The sequence below is a fragment of the Cibotium barometz genome, chromosome 57, assembly GCF_041138505.1.
Source record: "Cibotium barometz isolate CiBa-2024 chromosome 57, ASM4113850v1, whole genome shotgun sequence".
In the NCBI taxonomy this organism is placed as follows: Eukaryota; Viridiplantae; Streptophyta; class Polypodiopsida; order Cyatheales; family Cibotiaceae; genus Cibotium; species Cibotium barometz.
The window spans coordinates 11,333,391-11,349,317 of NC_141102.1; the positions used below are offsets into that span (position 1 = coordinate 11,333,391).

The following is a 15,927-nucleotide window of genomic DNA, read 5'->3' on the forward strand; positions in this document are numbered from 1 at the left end:
ACTTGCCTTATTGGTATCTTGATGCCTCCACCATCCCCTTTGACTCCTCTAGACAATGTACCCCATAATTCGTCTTCCCCATACTCTCCATGACTCGTCTCGCCACATCAGACCCTTTACTTTGGGACTTTGGGATCCATTGTAGCATAGATGCCCCTTTGGGCTCCTCCATACCCTCTACCCCGTACTGTATCTTCCATCACATGATAACTCCCCCCTCTGGCAATATCTCAGTTTCCATAGCACGAGCACAATTGCCTCGAGATTGCTATCGTTATACTATGTTCTTTTTGAGTGGATAACTTGGATCATTGAAAGTGTTTTGGTCATGTGAGAAGATTCATTGTCATCGGAAGCTTCTTATTTGATGGGCCTTGCCATTTTGCATGCAATAGATGCAACAAAATGTGTGATAAACATAAGGTTGAAGCTCAGAGAGGCATGCATGATGCCTTCCCTCCTCACAAGAAGTGGAGAGCATACACGCACACGCACGAACACTCAAAACGTGTGAAACAGCCACCTAACAGCCTAACAATAGTGTGTTCATTGACTTCCAAGCCCAAGAAACAAGCAAGAAATAATGATTGTTGGAGGTTTTTCTGCGTGTTTGAGGTTGTAGGTGGCGCCTGTGTATACAAAAGCTGCCAACAGTACACAAAACCCACACGAAACACACACACTACTGTGTTGAGGGAAGGTTTTGCACACAATAAGAGTACACTACATGCTGAGAACGCCTTCTTGCTGTTCTGCTATCAGAAAGAGAGCAAACTTGAGCTTGTGCAGTGCTCAAAAACCCGTGTGTATGTGTGCTGTTTTGTGTTGCAGCTCACCGCAAAGATGGACTCCTTTGTTCTCCCCCACAAAGAGCCCTCCTTGGAAGACCTCCAGGCATGGAGAAAGAACGTTTTCTCTCTCAACCCATCTCGCAGGTTTCGCCATACAGCCAATCTGGAGAAGAGGCGAGAGGTACATTTATCTGGCAAAATTCCTGTACTGTGGATTTTCTTTTTTCGGGAAAAAAACTCTGTAAATTCATGGCTTTTAACACTGATTTTTCTCTACATTATCTAATTCTGAAAGTGAATATTTGTCGTAGAGCAGAATTTTTTAAATAGGTCCTTACCAAGAGCCAAAAAATTACTGGAAATTCATGGGTTTTTAAAATGATTTGCTCAACATTTTTCATTTTTTCTTTAAATGTGGATTACATATAAAAATTTACTAATGGGGATTGAATCTAAAAATAGTCACTCGCACCCACAGGCTGTTTGCAAATTCATTGGAAGCTCATTATTTATGCTTGTAGATTGGTCCTCAATCACCACCAATAGGCTCTCTGCATTGCTCTCAAAAATTAATGGCTACATGACCTACTCTTTTAGTCCAAAATAAAAATTATCCAACAAGAATTTAGGATCTAATATTGCTTTTTAGATGATGGGCTTGAACTTACTGTTATAGATAACCCTATGTGAGTTGGAACTGAGGTGGTTTTTTTAAATAATGCAGGCAAAAGACATGAGAGATTTTAAGATTGCTGTTTTAGCAACCCAAGCAGCTCTTCTTTTTATAGGTTTTTTCACCCTCTTCAACAGTACTCTAAACACAACAGTACTCTTAACAATACAAATACATTCTGCTTCCTTCTCCATGTAGACATGTCTCATACGCATATCTGATGCCTTTCCTGATACCATTCCTTTGCTTGGTTGCACTTTCTGCAGGGAAGAGGTTTGCTGTAACTGCACAGCAATTGGACGGCATACAAGAGAATGCTGAGCTCTATAGAAGGCTTAATGGTGCAGAAGGTATCGCTGCAAAGCTGGATGTCCACTCTCTTGAGCGCGGCATCAATGGGTCAGATGCAGATATACAAGAAAGGATTGAAGAGTTTGGTCCCAATAAGTATGATGAGAAACCCCCACGGGGGTTTCTGCTGTATCTCTGGGAGGCATCTCAAGACTTAACACTAGTTATATTAGCAATTTGTGCAGTAATAGCTCTGGCTGTAGGCATTCCTACCGAGGGTCTATCCCAAGGTTGGTATGATGGCATGGGGATCCTTCTTAGTATTGTGATTGTCGTGCTCATCACAGCAACTAGTGATTACAGGCAGTCTTTCCAGTTCCAGCTCCTCGAGAATGAAAAGAAGAAGATACAGGTGGAGGTGGTTCGGGGTGGCAACAGAATGAGTGTTTCTATCTATGACCTTGTTGTGGGAGATGTAGTGTACCTTTCAACTGGGGATCAAATTCCTGCGGATGGGCTTTTTTTGTCGGGCTACTCGCTCACAGTCGATCAGTCTAGCTTGACGGGAGAAAGCGAGCCAGTGCATCCAAGTAATGAGAAACCTTTTCTTTTTGCAGGCACCATGGTGCATAATGGGTCGGGAAAGATGCTGGTGACGGCGGTCGGGATGAGAACCGAGTGGGGAAAGCTGATGTCTAAGCTTAGTGAAGGCGGCGACAATGAGACGCCATTGCAGGTGCGGCTTAACGGAGTGGCAACCATAGTAGGGAAAATTGGTCTGGTCTTTGCTCTCCTTACATTCTCTGTGCTCATGATACGCTTCTTAGTAGCAAGGCTTGAAGAGGGTTTCAGTCAGTGGAGAATGGAGTACCTTCTTGAGATTGTGAATTACTTTACAATTGCAGTGACGATACTCGTGGTGGCTGTACCTGAGGGGCTTCCACTTGCTGTCACATTGAGCCTTGCCTATGCCATGAAGCAAATGATGGATGATAAGGCCCTTGTTCGCAACTTGGCAGCGTGCGAGACAATGGGCTCAGCTACATGCATTTGCAGTGACAAGACAGGAACTCTAACCACCAACCGAATGGCTGTTGTGAAAATATGGTGTGCTGGGCACAATGGCAAGGCTGAAAGTGTGCACACAAATCTCTCTGAAAAGGCTCTGGAGCTCCTCATTGAGAACATGTTCTTGAACACAAGTGGTGATGTTGTGCAGCTCGGTGATAAGCATCAGGTATACGGTTCGCCTACTGAAGCTGCAATTCTAGAGCTCGGCTGCTTGTTGGGCGGGCGGTTTTCTGAAGTAAGATCAAGATGTGAAATTGTCAGAGTTGCGCCATTCAGCGCTGTTGAAAAGAAAATGTCTGTTCTAGTGAAGTTGGGAGATGGCAAGTATAGGTCTTTTTGTAAAGGGGCAGCAGAGATTGTCTTGAAGTCGTGCAATCAATGGATGGATGAAACTGGGGTATCGATCCCTTTGGATTCTTCAAGGATGCAAAACTTGGAGACTGTGATCCAGGCATTTGCACAGGATGCTCTCCGCACTCTATGCCTGGCTTATAGAGACCATGAGAGCTTACCTGATGGTGAGCAAGTGGCTCCCATGGACGGCCTTACTTTTGTGGCCATTGTTGGAATCAAGGATCCTATTCGACCGGAAGTAAAGGATGCTGTAAATCTTTGCTTAAAGGCTGGGATTAAAGTACGCATGGTGACAGGTGATAATCTAGAAACTGCAAAAGCTATTGCTCGTGAGTGCAGCATCCTCACCGATGGATTGTCTGTTGAGGGTCCTGTTTTCCGCCAGTGGAGTCTTGCAGAGAGAATGGAGAAGCTTCCGAAAATCCAGGCAAGTCAATAGCTTTTCATGCACATGCCTTCTCTTTTGAAAATATTTTATACTTTATGGCTTTACAGGGTTGAGTATTTTGCAAACTCAGGCCAAGAGTTGTGAGATTTAGGCTGGATACTTGACAATGCATGCCTATGTTGGGGGGCCAATCCAGGATGGATAGGTAGTGTTCTGTATTCAACCTTATATACTAAAGGAAAGAGGCATGAAGAAGAAGAAAAGAAGAGCTCTTTGCAGGGGAGGAAGATGATCTGGAGGAAGAGCTCTTTGTAGAGGAGGATTGGAAGAAGAATGCATTCCAGCACATTGTTGGTCTTCATGTTGAGTTTGGCTTCAGGGTTCTTATTTGCTATGTGGAGATGGGGTTCAAGGTAATTGCTTCCTGATAGAGGCAAGTGTGGGTTCCTCGTTTGATGGAGAAACATGTGGCCGTTTCTTCTTTGCAAATGGTCTGTTCCCAGATACCTTGACATATACATGTCACATGCCATGCCAATTGCAGTGGGTGAGGTGCAGGTGTCATCACACCGCATGAGGACATAGACAAGGAGAGCCATGCAAATACCTTGTGAGGAGAGGATATGCACTATATGCTAGAGGGAGGTCGAGACAGAGGAGCATGTCACATGCAGGTGCACCGTATATTATGAGATCCGAGGGAGGTTCTACTGTCTCTTTAGAGAGGGGTTTGACCCTTATCTAGGATCATGGTTTATCCAGATCAGCAGATCAACAGTGCCTAGGCCTCTTCCTACCAGAGCTTCAAATCGCCATAGAGACTCACCTCGTGGGAGGCATCCACCCCGGCCCCAGGCGACCATCACCCAGTTCTTCCGACCATGAGAGGACGCCTCACCAGCCATGGACAGCCTCATTGAGCCACACATTCTTGAGTGCCCCACGTCCTGCCAAACCCCACTCTGGTGTGACTCTAGATCAGGCCACGGCACTACAATGAGCCTGACGTCCCAAACTCCCTGGACCTTGCCAACAACACAGACATCAGTCCCATCTTGAGGAGATCTTGGAGAGGCACAGAGTCACCTTCCCACGCTGAGCAGATCTGTAGAGCCTTCTATAGGTTACCCCCATGCTTAAATCCTTGATGGCCCCCTCCTCCTAGCGGGGGGTCAGCTGTATAGGCTCTATGATGATGATGATCCCATTTTGCACATAGCTTTAGTCTTTGTTTTCTTTTGTACCATGATGAGATTACATGGACACTATTGTATCACTTTTGGTCTCATAGACCGATTGGGTCCTTTGAAGATGTTTAATATAACTCTCTCTCTCTCTCTCTCTCTCTCTCTCTCTCTCAACCAGCTCTCCTGGTACCATGCAATCCAACATGGTATCAAAGCATGGTTAGGCTACTCCCACTGCAGCACATCCATCTTCTCCGCATATTGCCTATTACCTATGCTGTGCATCTGCTCCCTACAACATCCCATGCAGAGTATTACCTCTGCCGCCTTGCACCACCTCCGTGTGCCCTGTAGCTGCAGCTGCAGCTCCTGCCATTGCTTGTCTATAGCTCCTGCCACAGCCTCATGCGCCGCTAGCTCTTTGCTGCCCACTAGTGCTCTGCCACATCAGCAACCTAAATTTAGGGCTTTTGAGAAATTTGGTGAAAATTGCCAAATTGAAGCATATGTAATTGCAAAAATTTGGACCTTTTTCAAAATCCAGCTTCCGAAATTAAATTGAAGCCTTTGAAGTACCATGGAGAGATCAATAGCAGAAACAGCATGGCACTCGAAAAATTCAACGGCTCCAACTTCCCTACGTGGCAGACAAAGACTCAGCTTCTCTTGACGAGGGATGGAGCGTGGATTGTAGTCACGGACACTGATAAGGAACCTGCAAAAGATCAAGGTGCCAAAAAGATTTGAGTCTGGCAAGACAGCCAAGGAGGTATGGGACAAGCTAGAGAATTTTTTGGGTAAACAAAATTAGCAGTTCTAAGGATTTGCTCAAGCAAAAATTCTTTAATTTGAAAATGAATGAGAGTAATACCCTGAGAGAATATCAGAGCAACTTAGGCTCCATTCATCAACAACTTGCTAACTTGAAAGAAAATATCGATGAAGACGACATGAAGGTAGTTCTTCTATCTAGTATAGAAGAGGTTTCAAAATACTTTGAAACCTTAATTGTGCTAGGGGTAGCCTGAGAAATGTCCTATGATGATATGATTGCAGTCCTCATAGATGAAGATTGTCACCTCAAAGAGCAAGCTGAAAATGCACTTGAATTAGACAAAGCCATGCTCTCAAAGTTCAAAGGTAAGAAGGAAGGCAGGACATTTAGGTGCAACTCTACAAGAAGCTTGGACACTGAAGACATGTGCTTCAAAAGGATGGCCAAAGAGCAGGAGAAGACACATGCCAATCTTGTACAAGAAGAAGAAGAAGAAGCAGAAGCATCCATAGCAGTAGAGTAGCAGCAGAAGACAAAGCATTTCTCTCAATGAGGAAGATTATGATTGGGTCTTTTGATTTATCCTGTGTGTGAGTCAAGGGTTCTCTACCTGTGAAGTCCCCCAAAAACTGAATTATATTATCCTATGTGTGTGAGTCAAGGGTTCTCTAGCCCAGAAAGTCCTCCAAAAACTGAATTAAATAATCCTTTGTGTGTTTCCACTTTGTAATACCTTATTGTTATAAAAGGCTCCATCATTCTCTTCATACTCCTGCTTAGAGCAAGAGGGGGGGGAGGGGGGGGGGATTGTTTTTGGGTAAACTGATGTAGGTTGTCATGCTTTTCTTTCAAGCCTGACATGAGAGTTCAAGTGTCGGTGTCATTTGAGCACATGATACAATCTAGAGTCCAAATCACCATGGCTATTGAAGGTTTCTCAGACAACCCCTTCACTCCGAGGGGCGTTTTGTTAGGATTCGGGTGTGAACACCTTCTCAGGTGTGAACACCCCTTATGTGTGCAGATATGATAAGTGTGTCATGTGTCATCAGTTCAATGTGTGTGTGTGAGATTTCTATGGGTCAAAAGGTAAGGCTTCAAGCCTACAAAAGTGTGTTCTTGGTGAAGGTTTAACACATCAATCAAAATCATTTTTTAGCTGTGCACCTCTCTCTCTCTCTCTCTCTCACACACACACACACACACACACACACACTCTCTCTCTCTCTCTCTCTCTCTCTCTCTCTCAGCCAGCTCTCCTAGTGCCATGCGATTCAACATGCTCTTCTCCAAGCTTTCCCCTTGCTTGGATTTGCTTTACAAACATTCTAAAGATGAGCACCCACCAGTATATGTGAAGCACAAATAAGCCAATAAGGAGAGAATTGAATACGTAATAGAAAGGCCTTTTCTTTTCGTGCTCCTCTCTATCCAAAGTCAGCAAAACATTGTAACTATGCAATAAAACAGCACAACAACAAATCAAAGTCTTCTACTTTTGCATGCTGAGCAATGGACCTTGAGCCTTTTGAAGAACCAATCAAAGTTAGTAGTTAGCATCACGATCATTTTAACTCTATGTGATTATCTTGTGTTCCATGTTACCTGAAAAGGAAAGTAGATAAGCCATACCAAGACCCAAGAGACCACAAATGTTATGAATGCCAAGCTTGGCATCAGGTTGGAGCCGCTATACTTCACCATTTTGCCAAGCTCTAGAAAGACATCATGTTGCATGCGCGGAAGCCTTGCTGTACTGATCCACAACCCTAAGCTTGATTAAGAACAAGATGCTGATTAAACATGATTAAGACAGAGGAGAGAGAAGAAGAGAGAGATAGTTGGTGTCAGGTTTTCTTGTATTTCATATGGTACAAAAAGGTTGCTGAATGCTTTTAAATGGTTAGGCGCTTGGTCGGCCCCAAGGGGGTGACCTCTAGCCCCTACATATGCTTCTAGGGATGACTACAATGATTAATGAATGAACGAACTGATGTGTTTGCTGTAAATGATGCCTTTGCTTATATATATGTGAAAGGAAGCTGGTCGGCCAGCCCAGAATGTTGTCAACCTGCTGCTGGACAAGATACTAAGGAAATACTCCCAAAAATGCTGCGCTTAGCTTCAATGTTTCCCACACATGATGCCCTTCTTTCTGGTGCTTGGCTGCCTGCTGCTTAGGAACCCATGCTGGCTGCTGACAGGGTTCCTTACCCTTCCATGGTGATGATAATGATGATGGTGATGCTGATGCTGATGATGCTGATGCTGATGCTACTTCAGATGATATTGATGGTAATGAAGATGATGATGCTACTGATAATGCTCTAAATGCTGACTTAATCAGGGATTCTACTGTTCGTGCTGAGGATTAGCCATGGCACGGGCATGCACGTGACATGTCACTTGCGTCATGGAGAGAGACTTGAGATTATGGAGAAAAAGAAGAAACTTACTTTTTTGTAAACTTAAGTCTGGAGGACAAGAAGGAAACTACTTTTTATATCTATTTTCCAAGATGCTAAATCTAGCAAGGGGGAAACCTATTTAAAGGCCTCCCTTGCGAGATAAATGGCATGGGCATTACCCATCCAACCTGGTACACATTTAGGCAAGATTAATAATATCCTAGGACCACACTAACCTGCATAATTAGATCATATATTTGTTCATTTGACCTTATTAAAGGAGCAATCTCATACCTCCTTAGGGAGGGGGAGCTGCTAATCAATGTAATGCAGAAGGTTTGTGCTCTGGACCCTGGTTGGCCTTATCCAATAGCCACAGTTGAAATAATTCTGCAAGTGTGCTTGATTATCTTTTTATGTGTTCAACATCATACTTTGGGTGCTGACAACACTTGCAGGTGATAGCAAGGTCCTCCCCAAATGATAAGTTCATGCTAGTAGAGCATCTAAAAGATCAACAAGAAGTAGTTGCCGTCACCGGCGATGGTACGAACGATGCCCCGGCTTTACATGAAGCTGATATTGGACTTGCCATGGGTATATCTGGAACTGAGGTAGGTATTAAATTTACCTTTTCGTACACTCTCTCCAGATCACATGTGGTGAGTCAATCTCAGCAGGATTATATTGCATGATATAATTGTAATGGACTACAGCAGAATATCGTAGAGCTCTCAACAAGCCCTCTTATCTTTCTTTGATGCAGGTTGCAAAATCCAGTGCCGATGTAATTATATTGGACGACAAATTCTCAACCATTGTCAATGTGGCAAAGTGGGGTCGCTCCGTCTACACCAATATCCAAAAATTTGTGCAGTTTCAGCTCACTGTGAATGTTGTAGCTTTGACGATTAACTTTTTCTCTGCATGCATCACGGGTATGTCAACATTTTTGTAATATCCTTTCAACTTTAGCTGAAGCAACACCTAATCCATCTCTAACCATCTGCTCCAGCGGTCGCCATCCACTGTTTAAACCAGGTATACCGGGCATTTGGGATTCTCAAACATGGCACTCCTCACAAAGGGGGAAAACATGAGTTATCTAGTACCTGCACAATAACAAGTAGAGGGGGGAGCATTAATTTCCAATACCCTTGGTTGGGAAGATCCTGACCCTGTTCTCATGTTTTTGTGAAAGCCATTGCAGGTTCCTTTGAGACTCTTGTATGCTAACTTCCCAACCAACTCTTTTTTATGCCCTCGACCATGGTCCACACTGTTGGAAATGTTGGCTGGCAAGTTGGAAATGCCACATTGGTTAGAATACCCATCAAATTAGGCATCCCCTTGGAAAAATAATCACCTACCTACTTGATGCTGTTAAATGCAGCCCCCAGCAGACACCATTCTGTGTTTAAATCGGATCTTCTGGGCATTTGAGCTAGCTGGTACCAGCACAATAAACAGTAGAGAATGGAGCACTGATTTCCAACATCCATGTCAAATCTCGGAGCTGGAGAAATGCAACCCTGTTCTCACATTTCTACTTATGGGAAGTGACCCTGCTAAGATGCTTGCATCCTAACTTCCCAGCCATTCCCTCTGCAGTTTCTTGACGATTAACTTTTTCTCTGCATGCATCAGAGGTATGACAACATTTTTGTAATATCCTTTCTACTCTAGCTGAAGCAACACCTAATCCATCTCCACCCATATGGTCAGCCTTTATTCAGCTACGCTGTCCGTAATGCCAAGTTCCTCTTGGACAGATTCAGAGGACTACTACACTCAGGCCACACTGGAGAGTTATGACAATACCCCATTGATTGATTTGGCACAGACTTTGGCACTCATACAAGAGGAGCCAGATCTCCACTTTTTTTGGTTATTCTTACATGCCCATAATCAGTAGAGGGCTATTTTTGGTGGAGACCCTCTTGCCCTAGATGCTCAGCATCTTCTGAGACAGTACAACATTGCATATGGGGGTGTAGTGATGCTCAAGGATTTGGGGCTCTATAGCTCAGCTTATGAGCATATTGAGGAGAGATACCAACAGGTATTTTCTGGTCGTGAGCAGATGGGGCTACTGTCGGCCTGTTTTGAGCTGGCCGACCAGCAGCCCAGGGTCATATATATAGAGGGCATGCCCCCCACACTCCATTGTCATTGGGTATTGTACCGGATCTTGTATATAGAGCAGAGTTCATACAGCTTCTCACTCTCTCTCTTCTGTGTTTGTTCTTCCACACTTGGTCCTGCGTTTTCAGGCTGGTGGTTCTCTTGCGTTTCTTAATCTTCATCGTGCAGTCTTGCTGCGTGTGCTCTCAGTTGTTTGTCTCATATCCGCTGCGTATTCCGACATGGTATCAGAGTCCCAGGTGGCTTGAAGGTTGGAGACTTTGGAGAGCTTGCGGGACTGTTTCTTGAAGACCTTGGAGCTTGCGGGAGATTTGAAGAGCTTGCAGGATTGCTGGTTTTTTGGTGCTGATTGGAGATCTCTTGGGCTGTTCGGGACTTGGAAATTGGGTAGAAGACGGCCACCGTTGGATAGCCACCTTGCATATTAGTTGCAGCCTCCTCTTCATTTTCTTTTGCACCCACCCTCCCTTCACAAGACCAAAGTACCCCCCCTGAGATGGCACACTTGCTTGAGATGGCTGAGAAGCACGTGAAGATCCCTACTCTCCCCATGTTCCCGGTGGATCGACAGTTGGACGGGACCAACTATGGCATCTGGAAGGTTATGACGGAGTCTGTATTGGAGTCTTATGACTTGGCTGATTTCATTATTATTGGTGTTCCACGGCCAGAGTTGGAGGACGGGGAGCTATTACCCTCTACTCGGAAAGAACGGGAGGCTAAGGCGCAGTTGTGGGATCGTGTCAATGCCCATGTGCATTCTTTCATCTTCCTTAATTGCACACCACAGGTGATTAATCATATCAGACATATGACGCTGACCAGAGGGATTTGGTAGCATTTGGCTTCTCTGTATAACAGAGTATCACCTATGAAGCGGATTTCCTTGGAAGTGCAGATGTGGGTGATGGATCCTGCAGAGTCTTCGACGATGCGGGAGCACATCAACAAGTCGCAGGCTCTTCAGCAGGAGGTTCTTCAGGGAGGAGATATCTTCAGAGGACATGGCCATCGCTCGACCGTCTCATTTGACCTCTCAATACTTAGCTTTCTACTCCTCTTTGGTCGCCAATGGCAAGCTCAGCACCATCACGTGGGAGGAGCTTGTGCCTATGGTCTTGGACCAAGAAGAGCGTTTTACGAACCCTCCATAGAGCGGAGGTTTTGAGGCCTTGACTCGCTAGTGGTTGCAAGGCCGCAGTAAGGGCAAAGGGAAGTCTTCACAGAAGAAGTCTTCCTTGCAAGAGCCCAACGTGGATCGTGACGCCTTGAAGGCAAAGAGGACCTTTAACAATTGTGGCGAGAAAGGCCACTATTGGAGAAAATGTCCTGAGCAGAGCATCGAGCAAGGTGTGTAGATTCCTCAGCAGTAACCGTGAAGACTCCGGCTTTTGTGCTTTTGGAGATTATGGACACCGGCATTTCATCTTCTTTGAGCAGGGAGGCGGTTAGATTCACTGCTAGGGACATTGGGGACTGGATTCTAGACAGCGGTGCTTCGAGGCACATGAGTCCTTTCCGAGAGTTATTACAGGATCTTTGGAGGCACGCAGGTCACATCCTGATTGGTGACGAGTCCACTATCCCTATTCACAGTGAGGATAGGTTAGAGATCGTTCCTGATGGTAGAGGGGGGAAGCATTCCTCCCTGGTTCTTTTTGTCCCATCTCTTGGTTTTCATTTGTTGTCAGTGCATGAGGTTTGCAAGACTGATGTATGCGTGGAGTTTGAGGAGCATTTTGTTGCTCTCCAGGACAAAGCGACAGGCCAGGTTGTATGGGAAGGCGGAGTGGAGAATGGGATCTACAAACTTTCAGTACTCTCTCTTACAGGTTCTCAGTTAGGTGATGTGTGGCAGTTTCGTCATGACCACTTGAATGTGGATACGCTACGGCGGCAGGCTTTTTGGGACCGGATGGGGGATGGCTTGCCAGATGATAGCAGCAGGCAGGAACATTCCAGTTCTTGCGTTCGTCGGTCAGAGGAGCCTTTACAGGTAAACTATGCTTTAATGTCTCATATCATCCAGGACGAAGAGCCTCTTGCAGTTGAGGAAGCTCTTTCCCAGGGGACTTGCAGGAAAGCCAAGCAAGTGGCAGACAGTGACTTGTAGGAGGAGGTGGATGTTGAGCAGCTTCTAGGCTTTGAGGTTCCGGGTTCAGAGGGGGTGGTTTACAGGTTCCGGAAGGCGTTGTATGGTCTTCAGTAGGTTCTCCCAAGACTTGGCATACCAAAGTTACAACTGATGATCGCTTCTCGGTGGGGCTGTTGAGCTCATTCATGCAGATGCCTTTGAAGACTCATTGGGATGCAGGATTGCGGATCTTGCGGTATCTGCATGGTACGAAGGACCTTCGACTCTTCTATAACACTAGAGGGGGAATGACGGATGGAGTCAGACTCCATAGTTAAAGTGATTGAGATTGGGGAGGAGATCAAACACGAGGAGATTTACATCAGGCTTTTGTTTTACCCTCGGCTCAGGAGCTGTTTAATGGAGCAATAAGAGGTAGCCAACTATTGCCTTGTCGTCTATAGAGGCAGAGTACCGGGCTGCTTGTGGTGCTGCTTTGCGAGGCTGTGTGGTTGCGGAGGTTACTTGGTGAGATTGGCTTTCCACAGAAGGAGCCCACGGTCATCTAGAGTCACTTTGTTCGGTGAGAAGTTTTTTGCTGATGACATCTTGCTAGAGTTTTGTTCGACGGAGGACAATGGAGCAGACCTCTTCACGAAGGCTCTACCTCAGGCGATGCTCTGGTAGCACTCCAGCTCACTGGGGTTGGTTCCACATCTAGGGGCTGAGAGGGCGTGTTAGGAGTCATCTCTTGTCTGTACATTACACGCTAGGGCCTCTGTTGTGGGTGTGCCCGCATGGCCAAAGTCATAGCACAAGGCTACAAGGCAACAATAACCCATTCCACTCGTAGCCCTCATTTATATAGCTTTTCCCAATAAAAGCTATACGTATGGGGTTATTCACTTATAACTCACTTATGAGTTTATTTTAAGCCTTAATCCTTATAATCAGCTTGCTTTCCTAATCCCCGGGCCCCCCTATCCCCTAGTTTAGGTTGGCTAACCCTATGGTTAGCATCAGGTGCCGACTACCTGCCCAATGTGCCTAGTTGCCAACCTGCTTGGGGCCGTGAGCCGTCTTGATGAGCTGCCTTGCTACCTGATTTGGGCATCATGTCCCCTGATTGGTCTATCCTAATGTCTGGTTGCTCAGCACTTGGCCTGATAAGCTGCCGTAACATTTGTACAGACATCAACTCAAGTGGGTTACAAAATTGTGCAGGGGTTCATGCACATATAATTGCCTGGAGTTACCCAAGCCTACCCTGATGGCCTCTTAACTCCAAGCCTAGCCTGATGGCCACTAGGTGACGTGTCACTAAACCATTGGAAAAAAAAAACGCGTTTCGAGCCTATGAAACATTTGAAATGTTTCATAAAAGACCTTGCAAAAGCTTTGAAAAAAATGGTTTCGATGAACTCAAAATTTTTCAACCTCTCCCAAATTTTCCTAATTTCTCATAATTCCTCGCCAAAATCTCGGTGATTCCACCTATGATGTATGGGGGAAAAAATATTCTAATTCATAGATATGTGTGGTTTGTAAGTATTGCGGCATGTGTTACTCATGTGAGGGCACCTTACACTCTGGAGATTAAGCAATGAGTACATGGGGTGTTGACATTATACAACTGCCACTAGTGACCATACTCTTAAGCTTTGATATATTTTTGGGATTTGAAGTTTGAAGTTTCGACTCTGAAGTATTATGTTTTTTGGATTAAGGATTATTAGAAATTAAATTTTAGTTTATGTTAGTGAAATTTGTTTTTGGATTAAGGATTATTAGAAATTAAATTTTAGTTGAAATTTCACTGTTGACTCTTTAGACTTTGCATCTTAGAGTCTAGGAGTTTATGCTTTGAAATTTCTATGTTTCGAATTCATGAATCATCATGTGTATACAATGATCTCTAAATGCTCCATGTAAGTTAAAAAAATAATAATGAATATTTTGACTTTTTTGTAACCTATCAGTTTTTTTATTTCGGGAAAAAATGTTTTTAAGTGAAATTTCAAAAACCTCGAAACGTTTCTTGTAACTATGCCCTAGACTAGGGCTTACAATGGTGCATAGTGCTCATAAGTGACCCAAAAATTGCATATAATGTAAGCATGTATATCCACATGGCACCCAAGTACGTTGTCCACATGGCACCCAAAATGTTTCTAAGTGAAATTTCAAAAACCTCGAAACGAAAAAAACCTCAAAGCGTTTCTTGTAACTATGCCCTAGACTGGGGTTTACAGCGGTGCATAGTGCACACGAGTGACCCAAAAATTGCACATAATGTAAGTGTGTATGTCCACATGACATCCAAGTGCGTTGTCCACATGGCACCCAAGTGCGGGGTGCACATGAACCTGTTTTTTGCTTATGCTGTGCCACTGGTTGGGAATGCTGCCAACCCTATGACATGGCATGCTGACATGGCATTAGGATATGTTGGGAGGCTTTGACAATCATGATAGTAAATCACCTTCCTTTCTTCTCACAGGGGAGGCCCCTCTTACTACAGTCCAACTATTGTGGGTTAATCTCATCATGGATACACTGGGAGCATTGGCATTAGCAACTGAAGCTCCATATGATGCTTTGATGGAGAGGCCACCTGTGGGGCGACAAGGAAGCTTCATCACCAATGTTATGTGGAGAAATATAATGGGGCAGGCAGTATATCAACTCATCATTCTATGGATCTTACAGTTCCAAGGAGAAAGGATACTGCACCTTACTGGTGACTCTGCAAGGGATGTTCTTAATACATTGATATTCAACTCTTTTGTATTCTGTCAGGTGAGACTAGAGTATGTGGGCTCTTATGTTAATATGCTCTCTCTCTCTCTCTCTCTCTCTCTCTCTCTCTCTCTCTAAGCTGCATCTACTTGGCTGTGTATGTACAGGTTTTTAATGAAATCAACGCTCGCGAGATGGAAAAGCTGAATGTGTTTAGTAACATTCTGACCAACATTGTGTTTCTGTTGGTCCTTACACTCACTGTAGTTTTTCAAATTGTAATGGTGGAGTTTCTTGGGAGGTTTGCACATACTGTACCCCTCAGTGCTGAGCACTGGGCAATCAGTGTCCTCTTGGGATTTTGCAGTCTTTTTGTTGGAATTCTGGTAAAGCTTATACCTGTGCCTTCCAAGCCTTTCATAGAATACTTCTCAAGGGGAACAGTGAGGGTAGAAAACAACCTACATGATGGGTATAGAAAACTGCCATCAGGATAGAAAACCTCTTGTTTGTAATAGTAAGAGGGACCTAGAAAACCTCTTGTTTGTAATAGTAAGAGGGACCTAGCATTCATTTGAAATTAAAAGCAACCCAACAAGCTCACCCAACCACCCACTCCAACACACACACACACACACACACACACACACCCACGCCCCCCCCCCCCCCCCCCCCCCCCCCCCCAGCCTCCAAAACCACCATCCAAAAATAAGAACATTTTTTGAAGCCCTCCCTCCACAACCCTTACAACAAAAACCTCCTTGTTTGTATGGTAAGAGGCACCAAACATTTGTTTTCAAATTTACTATCAATTTTTCTTTCTAGAGCCTCCATACTTGATGCATGGAAATTCTTCTCAAACGTTTGCTTTTTCTTTGTGAGAGAAATTGTTATATTTAGATGCCAGGGTTCGAACCTTGCTTGCAAATTAATAGCAAAATATGTTTGTATAGTACATGGGTTTGGTGTGTGCAAAGTCATCAAGGATGACTTCAACACTTTGTATGGGCTCCCTTGATGTCTTGTGTCGC

General features: G+C 44.6%; 1 protein-coding gene across 1 annotated transcript; it reads left to right on the forward strand.

Annotated features, from left to right (window-relative positions):
• The first annotated feature begins 546 nt into the window (after positions 1-546).
• On the forward strand, positions 547-15,718 carry LOC147606419 (putative calcium-transporting ATPase 11, plasma membrane-type). The gene is made up of 7 exons (XM_086791764.1): positions 547-972; positions 1,516-1,579; positions 1,731-3,607; positions 8,397-8,552; positions 8,705-8,876; positions 14,658-14,956; positions 15,064-15,718. Exons 1-7 carry the CDS (start codon positions 844-846, stop codon positions 15,391-15,393), a joined length of 3,027 nt encoding a protein of 1,008 aa, XP_086647890.1. The 5' UTR covers positions 547-843; the 3' UTR covers positions 15,394-15,718.
• Positions 15,719-15,927: the final 209 nt, after the last annotated feature.

Excerpts from the sequence above, each read along its gene's own strand:
- LOC147606419 (XM_086791764.1), top strand. The coding sequence starts at position 844 with ATGGACTCCTTTGTTCTCCCCCACAAAGAGCCCTCCTTGGAAGACCTC. Across the intron at positions 1,580-1,730 it reads AGCAGCTCTTCTTTTTATAG|GGAAGAGGTTTGCTGTAACT; the intron begins GTTTTTTCACCC and ends CACTTTCTGCAG. Across the intron at positions 3,608-8,396 it reads AGAAGCTTCCGAAAATCCAG|GTGATAGCAAGGTCCTCCCC; the intron begins GCAAGTCAATAG and ends CAACACTTGCAG.